Source organism: Sarcophilus harrisii, chromosome 4 (assembly GCF_902635505.1).
Source record: "Sarcophilus harrisii chromosome 4, mSarHar1.11, whole genome shotgun sequence".
NCBI lineage: Eukaryota > Metazoa > Chordata > Mammalia > Dasyuromorphia > Dasyuridae > Sarcophilus > Sarcophilus harrisii.
This window is the reverse complement of record NC_045429.1, coordinates 449,085,362-449,097,852: the sequence shown is the minus strand read 5'-3', so window position 1 is coordinate 449,097,852 and position 12,491 is coordinate 449,085,362. Positions and strand designations below refer to the sequence as shown.

Below are 12,491 nucleotides of genomic sequence, written 5' to 3'. Positions count from 1 at the left end.
AAGGAAACAACCATTTATTAAATGCGTACAATGTGTCAGGCACAGTGCTAAACGCTTTATAAATATTCTCATTTGATCTCACCACACCCCTGTGAATTAGGTGCTATTGTGATCCCCATTTTACAGATAAGGAAACTGAGGCAAACAGAAGTGAAGTGACTTGTTACATAGCTAATATGGGTCTAAAGCTAGATTTGAATTTGGGTCTTCATGACTCCAAGCTCCACTCTATCCATTGCATCACCTAGCTGCCAAGTAGCAAGTGGCAGAATCCAAATTTGAACCCAGATCTTTCTGGTCCTGATGCAGATCTCTTTCTACCACATTAAAATATCCCCTGAAGGATTTAACCCCAAAGTACAGACATGGTGGTGTCTGCTTTATTCTTGACCCCTTTGGTGATCATGGGAGCTTCTTTAGGGTCAATTGCCTCCCCACGCACACCTCAGCCCTCACCCCAATCCTGAGAGATGGAGGTAGTGAGCTCCTCATCACTGCTTTCTTTAAGGAAAGCAAGATCAAACATCAATGGTCAATAAGCCTTTACTGAATGGCTACCATGTGCACGGCACTAGGTTGAGTGCAGAAATGAAACAGTCCTTGCTCTCAAGGAGATTATATTCTAATAGGGCATGTACCGTGTGCATACAAGATGCATATGAAGTAGATAGAGTCACCTTAGAAGAGAAAGTACTAGCAGCTAGATTCTTCAGTGGCCAGAGGGATCAGGAAAATCTTCCTTTAAAAGGCACTGCTTGAGTTGAGTTTTAAAGGAAACTAGACATCCCAAGGAGAAATGAGGAGTAAATGGCTTCCAGGCATTAGGATCAATCTGGGCAATAGTAAGAGATGGGATGTGGAGAGTCATGTGTGAAGAATGGCAAGAAGGTCAGTGGAGCTGGGCTACAGTTTGTGGAGAAGAAGAAGGTGTTAAGAAAATGAAAAACAGGGAAAGTTATGGAGAAGAAAAAGGTGTAAGAAAATGAAAAACAGGGAAAGTTATGGAGAAGAAAAAGGTGTAAGAAAATGAAAAACAGGGAAAGTTATGGAGAAGCAAAATGTGTAAGAAAATGAAAAAGAGGGAAAGTTGTGGAGAAGAAAAAGGTGTAAGAAAATGAAAAAGAGGGAAAGTTGTGGAGAAGAAAAAGGTGTAAGAAAATGAAAAAGAGAGAAAGTTGTGGAGAAGAAAAAGGTGTAAGAAAATGAAAAAGAGGGAAAGTTATGGAGAAGCAAAAGGTGTAAGAAAATGCAAAAGAGGGAAAGTTGTGGAGAAGAAAAAGGTGTAAGAAAATGAAAAAGAGGGAAAGTTGTGGAGAAGAAAAAGGTGTAAGAAAATGAAAAAGAGGGAAAGTTGTGGAGAAGCAAAAGGTGTAAGAAAATGAAAAAGAGGGAAAGTTGTGGAGAAGAAAAAGGTGTAAGAAAATGAAAAAGAGGGAAAGTTGTGGAGAAGAAAAAGGTGTAAGAAAATGAAAAAGAGGGAAAGTTGTGGAGAAGAAAAAGGTGTAAGAAAATGAAAAAGAGGGAAAGTTGTGGAGAAGAAAAAGGTGTAAGAAAATGAAAAAGAGGGAAAGTTGTGGAGAAGAAAAAGGTGTAAGAAAATGAAAAAGAGGGAAAGTTGTGGAGAAGAAAAAGGTGTAAGAAAATGAAAAAGAGGGAAAGTTGTGGAGAAGAAAAAGGTGTAAGAAAATGAAAAAGAGGGAAAGTTGTGGAGAAGAAAAAGGTGTAAGAAAATGAAAAAGAGGGAAAGTTGTGGAGAAGAAAAAGGTGTAAGAAAATGAAAAACAGGGAAAGTTGTGGAGAAGCAAAATGTGTAAGAAAATGAAAAAGAGGGAAAGTTGTGGAGAAGAAAAAGGTGTAAGAAAATGAAAAAGAGGGAAAGTTGTGGAGAAGAAAAAGGTGTAAGAAAATGAAAAAGAGGGAAAGTTGTGGAGAAGCAAAAGGTGTAAGAAAATGAAAAAGAGGGAAAGTTATGGAGAAGCAAAAGGTGTAAGAAAATGCAAAAGAGGGAAAGTTGTGGAGAAGCAAAAGGTGTAAGAAAATGAAAAACAGCGAAAGTTATGGAGAGGCAAAAGGTGTAAGAAAATGAAAAAGAGGGAAAGTTGTGGAGAAGAAAAAGGTGTAAGAAAGTGAAAACCAAGGAAAGTTGTGGAGAAGAAAAAGGTGTTAAGAAAATGAAAATCAGGGAAAGTTGTCGAGAATTCTGAGTGACAAACCAGGGAGTTGACTTTTGCACTTAAAGGTACTAGGGAGCAGCAGGAGTTTATTGGTAAGCAGAGTGACATAGACTTGGGCTTTAGGAAAATCAATGTCAGTAGTGCAGATGATGGATTGGAGTAGGGAGAGATGAGGCAGAAAGACTAATTAGGGGGCATTTGGAAGGGTCTGTGCATGAGGGGATGGGAGCCTGAACTAGGGTAACTTGTGTGTTTGTGGAGAGACAATGAAAGTAGAAACAAGATTTGGCAGATGGGGGATTGGGGCGGGGAGGCAAGCTATCAAGCTACCAAGGGCACTCTGGAGGCATTTCTCTCTGGGAGAAATGTTGGATTGAATGGCTTCTAAGGGCCTTTCCGACTTTGAGCCTGCTTATCAGGCTCCCTGACTTTGCTTCCAATAATGGTGCTTAAGAATCTCTCCAAAATGTTTTCTTGGCTGGGGAGTGAGGAGTGAAAATGTCAATTCAGAACTTCATCTCTGAGAAGGACCTGGAGAGGAATTCAGAATTCAGAATTCAGCCCACAAACTGTTCAAAGAGTCAGTGTCAGAAAAGCTTTTGTGCCTCCAATGGAGGCTGCCCCGTTGCCCTTCCTTTAAAAAGCCTCTGGACAAAGGATTGCAGAACTTCAGTGTTGAAAGGAACCTCCACAGCCCCACCTCCACTTGAACAAGAGTTCTCATTAAAATCTCTCTCCCGAAATGGCCATCCAACTTTTAATACCCTCAGTAAAAGGAAATTCACTGCCTGTCAAGAGAGCTCATTCCACTTTAAGATAGCTCTTATTGTCAGGCAGTATTCTCCTAGAGTCAAGTCTAAATTTGCCTGTTTGCAATTTCTACCTGTTGTTTTTAATTTTGTCCTGTGAGGACAAGCAGAATAAATGTGATCCCTTTATTTTCATTGCTGTTTAGCTATTCAGTCAAGTGTGACTCTTCATGACCCCATATGCCAAACTATCTACGGGGCTTTCTTGGCAAAGATACTAGAATGGTTTTCGCCATTTCCTTCTCCAGTGGATTAAAGAGAACAGAGATTAAATAACTGGCCCAGAGTAACACAGCTATAAGTGTCTGAGTCTGGATTGAACTCGGGTCTTTCTGACTCCAGGCCCAGTTCTTTATCCACTGAACCACCCATTTGCTTCCCCCTTTATTTTTGCTTACAGTTTCCTAAATATTTCTCCCCTTTTTCCTCTAGAAAAATCACTCCTTCAATTCACCTTATATGACACACTCAGAGCCCTCACCAGCCTGGATGCCTTCCAATTTATTGATACCCTTACTAAGATGAAGTATCCCAAACTGAAAGCAAAGTCCAGATGTGGTTGGATCAGGGCAGAGGACAATGGAGCTATCATCCTCTAAGCCACATGGGCCATGACTCTCTCAGGGCAGCCTTTCTGTTTGTGTAGTCTACTTGACCCTCCAGATCTGCCTTGCTGGAGGAGAAAATGATTCTCCCTTCCTTCTTTGTAGAGGTGGGGGGCAAGGATATGGAACATTGCATACACTGTCAGACTCAGGTGATGTGTTGGTTAGTTTTGCTAAACTCTTTGTTTAATCTTTCCTTTGTTCTTTTTTATTCTTTGTTATAAGGAATGTCTCTCTGGGAAGGGGAGGGAAAAGGAATCTATTAAGAAATGAAAGTAATTTAAAAACAAAAGACAAATAAAAATTTTAAACCCCCATATTTGTTCAGACCATCTGTGTCCTAGTCAAGTCGCCTTTACCTTGTTCTTGTGAGCTTGATTTTTAAGACTTTTCCCATGATAAATTTAATCTTATTTTATTTGGCCCCGTGTGCTAGCCCATCAAAATCTTTTTGAATCATCACTGTCATTTATTGTTGTCCATCAGAGTTTTGTCCCTGGGCCTGGCCTCCTAAGGATTAGGATTTTCTCTCCTGTCCATGTGCATTTGAGATGTCCTGAGGACCATCCCCAACCACCCTGGGAAGGGATGATACATGTGATCAGTGTCATGAAAATGATTACAGGTGAAGGACCTGGGTACTATTCCTTGGGTAAACTGCACCCCATTTCTGAGGTCCGTTTCCTCTATTGTAAAAAGTGGGGGTGGGGATGAATTAGATGATTGCCAATCTCCTTTTCAAATTTTAAATATCATGATCTTATAATTCTGTGACCTTGTCCCTAATCAGGTCACCTCTCTCATATCCTCAGAGTGAGGTCCCACTGCTATTAGTCTGGATAAGCAGATGGCGTAGGGAAGACATTGTAGAAGCTGATTGAAGAATCGTCTCCCACCAGCCTTCTCAGAGGAATCACTCAGCCCTTAATGAAAGCCTCCAGTCTCTTAATTTGGGGACTCATCACTTACTTCTAGTTGATAAACTTTATTTTTTAAAGCTTTTTATTTTCGAAACAAATGCATAGATAGTCCTCAACATCCACCCCTGCAAAACCCTGCGTTCCAAATTTCTTTTCTCCCTCCTTTCCTCTACCCCTCCCCCAGCTGGCAAGCAATCCAATATGTCAAACATGTGCAATTCCTCTATACATATTTCCACAATTATGATGCTGCACAAGAAAAGTGATAAACTTTAAATGGAGGTTGAAGAGCTGGGGAGAAGGGTCTCTAGAGAGTAGCCCAGTGATTCTCTTTTCTCTCCCCTTCCTATTGCAACCAAAGGTTTGTAGGAGGAGCAGCTACTAATGAGTGGAATTGAGACAAGGTCTCTCTATATTTTCTCTTGATCAATTCATCCTGTCTGATAAAGTCAAGTCTCACCACCATGTCAGTCATTTCTAAATTTATCTCTGGATATCCAGTCCCTCTATTCTGATTGCCCACAGAATATACCCATTTGGGTCTCTGGTGGTATGTCAAACAACACATCTGAAACAACTCATTATCTTCACCTAGCTCCACCTACCTAAATCCACCCATAGTTTAAATGAATCTATTTCTTTTAGGCCCCTGGTATTCTTTCAGGAATCCTGATTTGAAATCTTGGAGCCATTCTCAAATCTCCTTCTTTTCCCCCAATGTCCAACCAGTTGCCAATCCCAATCAATTCTACTACCATATCTTTTCCACATACACTCTTCTCTTTTATAGCCATTATCCTAGTTCAGGCTCTTATTATCCTTTTTCTAGGCAATAGCCTCCTAATTGGCCTCTCTGCCTCCAGTCTCTTCCAAATAAATTGCAAAATTACCTTGAATACCTTCCACATTAAGTAACTTTATTAATATGACTTTTTCATCTACTACCCCATATTACAGCCCTCTCCACACTTTCTTATATCCTATATTTCTGTCCACATTTTCCCCACAGATTCTCCATAAGGGAGCTATCCAAAGTGCCAGAGAATTTCTTGAGTTCTTTTAAAATCTCTGGAGTATGTATAACTATCACTGGGGCTGTCCCTCATTCCCACACGGCTGACTGCCTGAAAAATCAAGGGACCTGGATTCTGATGCTGTGTGACCCTGAACAAATCACTTAATCTCTCTGAGCCTCGGGTTTCACCTTTTGCTCTGAGAACTGTAACCAAACCAACACTGCCATTGTAAAGGGCAAATCAACTAACGCTTCTTCCACTCAACCAGTTCTACTTTCTATCTTTGTGTCTCTCTTGATCAAAATTCCCTTCCCTTACCCCCACTCCCATATATATGTTGTCTTTCCATTTAAATGTCAGCTCCTTGAGGAAGGACTATCTTGATCTTGTATATATATTCCCAGAATTCATATAGTGTCTGGTATATAGCAAACACTTAGTAAATACTATTCATTCATTCATTCTGCAGGGGATGAGAGAGGGCCTCTGAAGTCTCTTCCAGCTATCAATCTATGAGCCTACGATGGTCCTAAGATCTGTTAGCTACATATCGCATTTATTTATTATCAGATTCATCTCCTAAAACACTGGAATCATCACCTCTCTCCCTCGCTCAAGAACTTTTCATTGACATCCTATTTGCCCACAGGATAAAATGTAAAGACTTAAGTCTGAAGTTCAAGATCTTTCACCATCTAACCCCTATGCTGAGCGTCTTTTCCTCCTACCGTTCACTCAAACCCAGCCATTGGCTTTCCTAAACCTAAGGTTTCTTTACTGTTCCTTGCTTACGTTGTTCCATTCTAGCTAATAAATTGATATTAAGTACTATCTGCAGATAAAGCACAGTGCTGGTTCCTAGAGGCAAAAGATATATCTGCCATCTAGCCAGTTCTCAAGAAGCTGATACTCCAAGGGGAGCAGAGAAGATGGAAACTCAAATAACCATGAGTCAAGAGAGATTGAGATCGGTGCGGAGAAGATACGGGCAGATGGGGAAGGAGAGACCTCTTTAACTGGGAGAAGGAGGAAAGATTCATGGAAAAGTTGGCACTCAGGCTGATCACTGAAGAGAGGAATTTCACTTGGTAGAGAATCAGGCTGACAGAAGTTCATTCCAGCAACAACAAAAACCAGAAGGAAGAGAACAGGACAAAGACAGGAAACAATGAAGCATCTGGTTGATGGGACATATAGTAGATGAAAGGGAACAACATGAAATTCGACTAGAAAGAATGGTTCAAACAAAATTGCAAATTAATAACTTTGAGGGTGATTACCACTTGTGTATCTTAACTGAAGTTGTCCCCCCCCCCATCTGTAATATTCAGGGCCTCCTACCCTGATTGTCTAAATCCCATCCATCCCTGTAGGCTCAGCTAGGGATTAAGACTCAATGTCAGGAGTGGGGATAGGTTTCAGTGCTAGAGATGAACAGTCAGTAGTGAGGATGGGAGTTTATTGCTAGAGATAGGGACTTAGCATCAGGGACAAGGGCTCAGTACTAGGGATGAGAGTATATTTTTGTGAAGAAAAGTTCAGTGGAAGATAGGGTACCTCTGTTATGGGTTTGGGGGCAGAGGGTCCAAAATGGATGTTCAAGGTCACAATTGCCAAAAGTGCTAGGGATGGGGTCTCCGCTTCAAGTAGTGGGATTCATTGTGGGGATTGGGCTAAATCCTGAGACCTGGAGCTCACTCAGTATCAAGAGATGGGGATTCAAGAGTTATGAACCAATGGTCAGAGCCGGGGGTCTCAGTGCTGGGAATAAACAATAAGCCCCCAGGCTTAGAGTCAGTAATGAAGACTTAGAGTTAGGTACTCTATTTTTCCTCAGTATTTTTCCTATTCTTGGAAACGATTTTCTGTTGTTTTGTCAAATCATTTCCACATATAATATTGCAACTTGTTTCCCCTAACTATGGAGATAATGGCCTCTAATTAAGGCACCTGTATACCCACACTCCCTCTAAAAGAAAGACCACAGCCCACAGTTTTGTTACATGAAACAGAATCTTCTTTTTTTGTACATCAATAGCTCATCAGTTCTTTCAAATATGTTTATATTGCCTGCTAATAATTTGCTTTGTGTGGGTCTCTTTGTGTTTGTTTCTTTCCATCTCCTCCTCTCTCAGCACTCACTTGGAGTTTAGGAAACAGCATTTCTTCAGATGAGCCTCATGGACTCTTTAGGATCCTAATTCAAGGTCCTAGTATCTGTCATCAAACTCTTTTCCTCTTTATCTCTGGAACTAAGTCTCCATGCCCAGCACTGAGCCCCCATCCCCAGAAATGAGCATCCACTCTTAGAATCTCCTACCACATCTTTCATTATTAATACATACATTTCCCTGGGGAAGCATTGGCCCTAAGAGGGGTGACTCCTCCCCTCCTCATCAATTGCTAGCCTGGGGGATGAGATGACCTTGGAGCGACTTCCACGAAGGCCCATCAGGGTCCTGTTTCCCTGGGGCTCCAGGCTCACCTTCTCCAAGAATTTCATTGTAGAGGCAGTAGGAGAAAATTGAAAGGAAAACTGAACTGCAATTACTTCTCCTACTTCTTTTGCCCTGCAACTGAGCGACCTCCCTTGGGGAAGGAAAGTGGTGTAGGAAATCCGGCTTGGACCCTTTCCTGGGAGGAGCAGAAACATCCCTTCCATCCCCCACAAAGCGGACACCAATGGCCATCTCCTTCATCCTTTTGTCTCCAGAAATTGAGTGTAGTCTGGACAGCTGACTAACCACCGAGCATCAGGATGGAAGTTGGGAGAAAACGAGTGATTTTAGGCAAGCCATTTGTGCATCGAGAGCCTCATTTTCCTTATCTGTCTAAAGGGGAAATGATTCCCACTGTCTTATTGGATTATGGCAAAGATTCATTGGGAGAACTGTGACAATATCTTGGCAAATCTAACGTCACGAGAGAGGAAGAGTGAATAAAAAGGTGGTTTTGGAGTCAGCAAGTCCTGACTAATATACACAAACTTTGTAATCCTGGGCCCTAAGTTACTTCATTTCTCAATGCTCCAGGGAATTCTCTAAGACTATAAGTGGCAGAGCAGGCGCCAATCTGCGTTGGTATAGGGTGTTTCCTCATGAGTAATTCTCCACCCCAATGAACTCACAAGTCTGATTTCTTAAAAAGTCTCTCTAGTTAAATAAAAGTGAAATATGACGCCTCTGATTTTATTGTTGTTCTAGCCAGCCTGGCGAGAGCTAGCCCAGGCTCCAGGGCTGCTCAGAGACAGTGGGTTTCCCCAGTTTTCCAAGCTACCACACCGATCATTTGCAAGTATAATTGTCTTTTTTTTCTGGACTGAAGAGAGATGGGAGATGAGGGAGCAGGGGCTCAATGAGAGCAAGGATTGTATCTCACCATCCCTTCTTTTAAGGCAGGAGTGATATCTACCTCATTATCTCAAGGACTTTCTAATACTGTCTTTTCCATAGACTACAGTATCCAGGACAGGGCTGTCCCCAGAGGTGGGGTCTCCTGTGTGACCTTGGATAAGCCAATTCACTTCTCTGGGCCTTAGTTTTCTCAGTTGTAAAATCAGGGGGCTAAACTAGAAACCTTCCAGGTCCCTTCCAGCTCCAGATTTGGGATTCTGTGGTCTTATGATTGGCTATCAAACTTGGGTATCTTAAACCACTCCTTGGACATAGGACACCAGAGCCCCTCAGTAGGGTTGAGCTAAGTAGAAAGAGTCCTGCGGTGGGAGAAGAAATATGGGCTCAGATCCCGACTCTGACATTTATTTGTCAGTGTGTGACCTATGGCCAGGTCTTGAGCCTCATTTTCCTGGTCTGTAAAGTGATACTGACACTGTCTCCTTCCCAGAAGCATCGTGAGGAGTGAGTTCTGTAAAGCCTAAAGAGACGTAGAAGTGGGAGGTGTATGATTAGAGGGATCCTCAGATTCCTGAGGGGAAAAACCCTACAAATTTGCCTAAAGATTTTGCTTACAATGGTCCTTTGAGTAACTATCCATATTTTATAGGCAAGAAATCTGAGGCTCATTGCATGATAATTGTGGAAATATACACACACATGTATATATAAAAGAATTGTACATGTTTAACATATATTGGATTACTTGCTATCTAGGGAAGGGTTTAGAGGAAGAAAAATTTGAAATGCAACATTTTGAAAGAGTTTTGCATACATTTTGAAAGCAAAAAGCTATTATTTAAAAAAATTAAGAAAGGAAAACAGAGGCTCAGGAAATGACTTTCCCATGATTCCTTCTTTCAGGAGTCACCAAATAGGTGTCTGAGCCAGGATTTGAACCTAGGTCTCCTGTGTTTTTTTTCTGGATACTGTGATACCTGTAGCTGAGTCCCTTATTATTATTCACTTTTCAGGGGGATGGGAATCCAGTTACCATCCTCCCTCAGTAGCATCATAGAGCAAGATTAGGAAGAAAATTCAAAGGTCATCTAGTCCAACCCTTCCTCCCATGTTACAGATGAGGAAACTGAGACTGAGTGATTAAGAGTCTCACAAGTAATGGGCACCAGAGGCAGCACTTGAGCCAGACCATCAGGCTCCAGATCCATTGCCCTTTTCTCTTGTAAGATAGACTCCCAGGACTCTGAAATCCGAGAACAAACCAGGACTCACATTTCCAAAGCCCCACGCTCAGGGCTGGCACCCCTTGCATTCGTCCGTGGCAGAGTCGCACCCCACCCCAGGTTCATTCCCGGAGGGGCTCTGGCTGGCCGTGGGGCACCTTTGCAGCCGATTTGCCAAGAGCCCAGTTGGTATTTCTGCATTCCCCAGATTGCCAGCTGCATCGGGCGAGCGTGTTTGTCAGGGAGGGACCCGGCTCGGCAGCCAGGAATTTCATCGCTTCAAAATTGCTCCGCCATCTGGGATGCAGGGACATGGAGGGAGGCTCCGGGATCTACAGAAATATCACCCGGGCGTCAGGGTGGGATCGGTGGTCCTTCCTCTTGGAGAGGGTGAGGTTCTGCCATGTGTAAATTGGATTTCGGTGAAGCATTGTGGCAGAGTGGGAGAGAACTGCCCCTGTCTTAAACACTACCTACGACTTCCTATTGGGCAACTAAGGGGGGCAGTGGAGAGAGGGCAGAGCCTGGAGTCAGGAGGACCTGAGTTCAAATCTGACCCCAGACACTTGACACTAGCTGTGGGAACCTGGGCAAGTCACTTAACCCCAGTTGCTTCACACACACAAAATGATAGGCTGACTCACGTGTAGGAGGGTTCCAGTGACCCCTCTGTGCACCTGTCCCACTCACCCTTGTTCCTCCATCATCTCTTGCAGCTCCATACACTTGAGCTCCACGCGCCTCTTCCTCTCATGATCCAGGATCTCCCGGTGGGCCTTCTTCACCAGGCTGGGCTCCACAACTCGCAGCTCCTCCTCGGGTCTGTGCCAGGCCCCCGAGGCCCCAGGCTGGGGGAAGCCGTTGGCAGCATCTGGCGGAGAGGGAATGCTGGCTCCATTGTTGAAAGTGGATGACATGGCTGCTGGCCACAGTCTCTGCAAAATGGACAGAGAGGGAGAAAGAGATTTTTCAGGGCCAGACTAATTTCTGGTCTACTCTTCTACACCCACCCCAAAAAGCTCCGCTCCTTAATCATTCAGCTCAATTACCGTGGATGATTCAGTGAGAGATAACACTGCTGGTATCAGCATCTGGGCACCAGAGAAAGGAAAAGGGGCAGCCAGAGGGGAAGGAATTCCTACAAAAGGCCAGTTGTTAAGGTGGCAAGATGAGGTACATTGCACACTTAGGTCTGCAATGTCAGGGGGAACAAAAGTGCCCAGGGGATACAGCTCCCTCTTCCTTCTTGAAGGAACCAGTGTCAAAGTGGTCTAGAGGCTGAAAAAAGCCTCCATCACTGAGTCATCCCCCCCCCCCAAAAACATTGATGACTCCAAACACCAGGGTTTATCTGTTCATCCTGAGTACCACAGATAGATAGAAATGTTGTAGACGAACAAGAGGAGGCTCTGAAGAAATTTAACCAGAATATTCCCCTGCAATTCAACTAAAAGCTCATTATTTTGAGAAGGGCTCAGTAATGCATGGCTGACCAGAAGCTCGTGATTGTGGAATCACCTCTGGACTAGAGAGCTCCAAACCCGAGTTTCCCTCAGCCTCAGATCCTTTTGCTTGAAAGGCATCTGATCGCAGGGGTCCCTTCTAGTTCTTCAGTTCAGAGTTCATAAATTTAGGAAGGATTTTAGAGGCTAGCTTGTCAAATTCTGTCATTTGACAAGTGAAACGGAGGCTCCAAAGGGCCTGCGGTCACAAAGATGGTAAGTAGCCTGGATTTGGACAAAGGTCTAATGACCCCAGATTCAACCTTCTTCCACTGCACCACAGAGATTCTATGACCTATGATCTATACATCATAGAAATACTCTTAAGTGTTGATAGTCTTCCCTCCATTTTACTGCCCACTTTTTGACACTCAGTCCATAGCTATGATCACACTAGTTGTGGATTCAGTTTCAGCAATGAAACTATTCAGAGCTTCTGCTCTTTGAGCCTTCCCAAGATAAATTCTCCATGGGTTTATAGCTGGAAGAGACCATCAGGATCATTTGGCTCCAGCGTCTCATTTTTCAGATGGGAAGACTAAGGTTCAGAAGTCATGTTACTTATCCTAGGTCACACAAGGTAGTAAGAATTGAGATTTGAACATGGATCTTCTAACTCTACACATTCACCTTTGTTAGCAACAACCCTCAAGTGCAAATGTCTCTCATGTCCATCCAGATAGATGTCTCCAATAGCTTAAAATTACAAGCAACCTTAGAGACTAAACTAGAGAGCTGAACCATGACAGCCAACAGTATGGAATATGTAAGGAAATGTACAAAGTGTGTAAGGAAGGCTGGGGAGTCTATTTTGTTTTATTCTGCCCTCAAGGATTATGCCATAGGAATAGACTGGATGTCATGTGTGACAACATGGCGGCAGAGGAAT

General features: G+C 43.1%; 1 protein-coding gene across 1 annotated transcript in view; it reads right to left on the bottom strand.

Moving 5' to 3' along the window:
- SRRM3 (serine/arginine repetitive matrix 3) overlaps positions 1 to 12,491 on the bottom strand; it is a 106,217-nt gene that overhangs the window by 48,625 nt on the left and 45,101 nt on the right. Inside the window, exon 2 of the mRNA XM_031967993.1 lies at positions 10,791 to 11,035. Coding sequence (XP_031823853.1) covers positions 10,791 to 11,017 — 227 coding nt within the window. The 5' untranslated portion in view covers positions 11,018 to 11,035. The remainder of the gene's footprint in view (positions 1 to 10,790; positions 11,036 to 12,491) is intronic.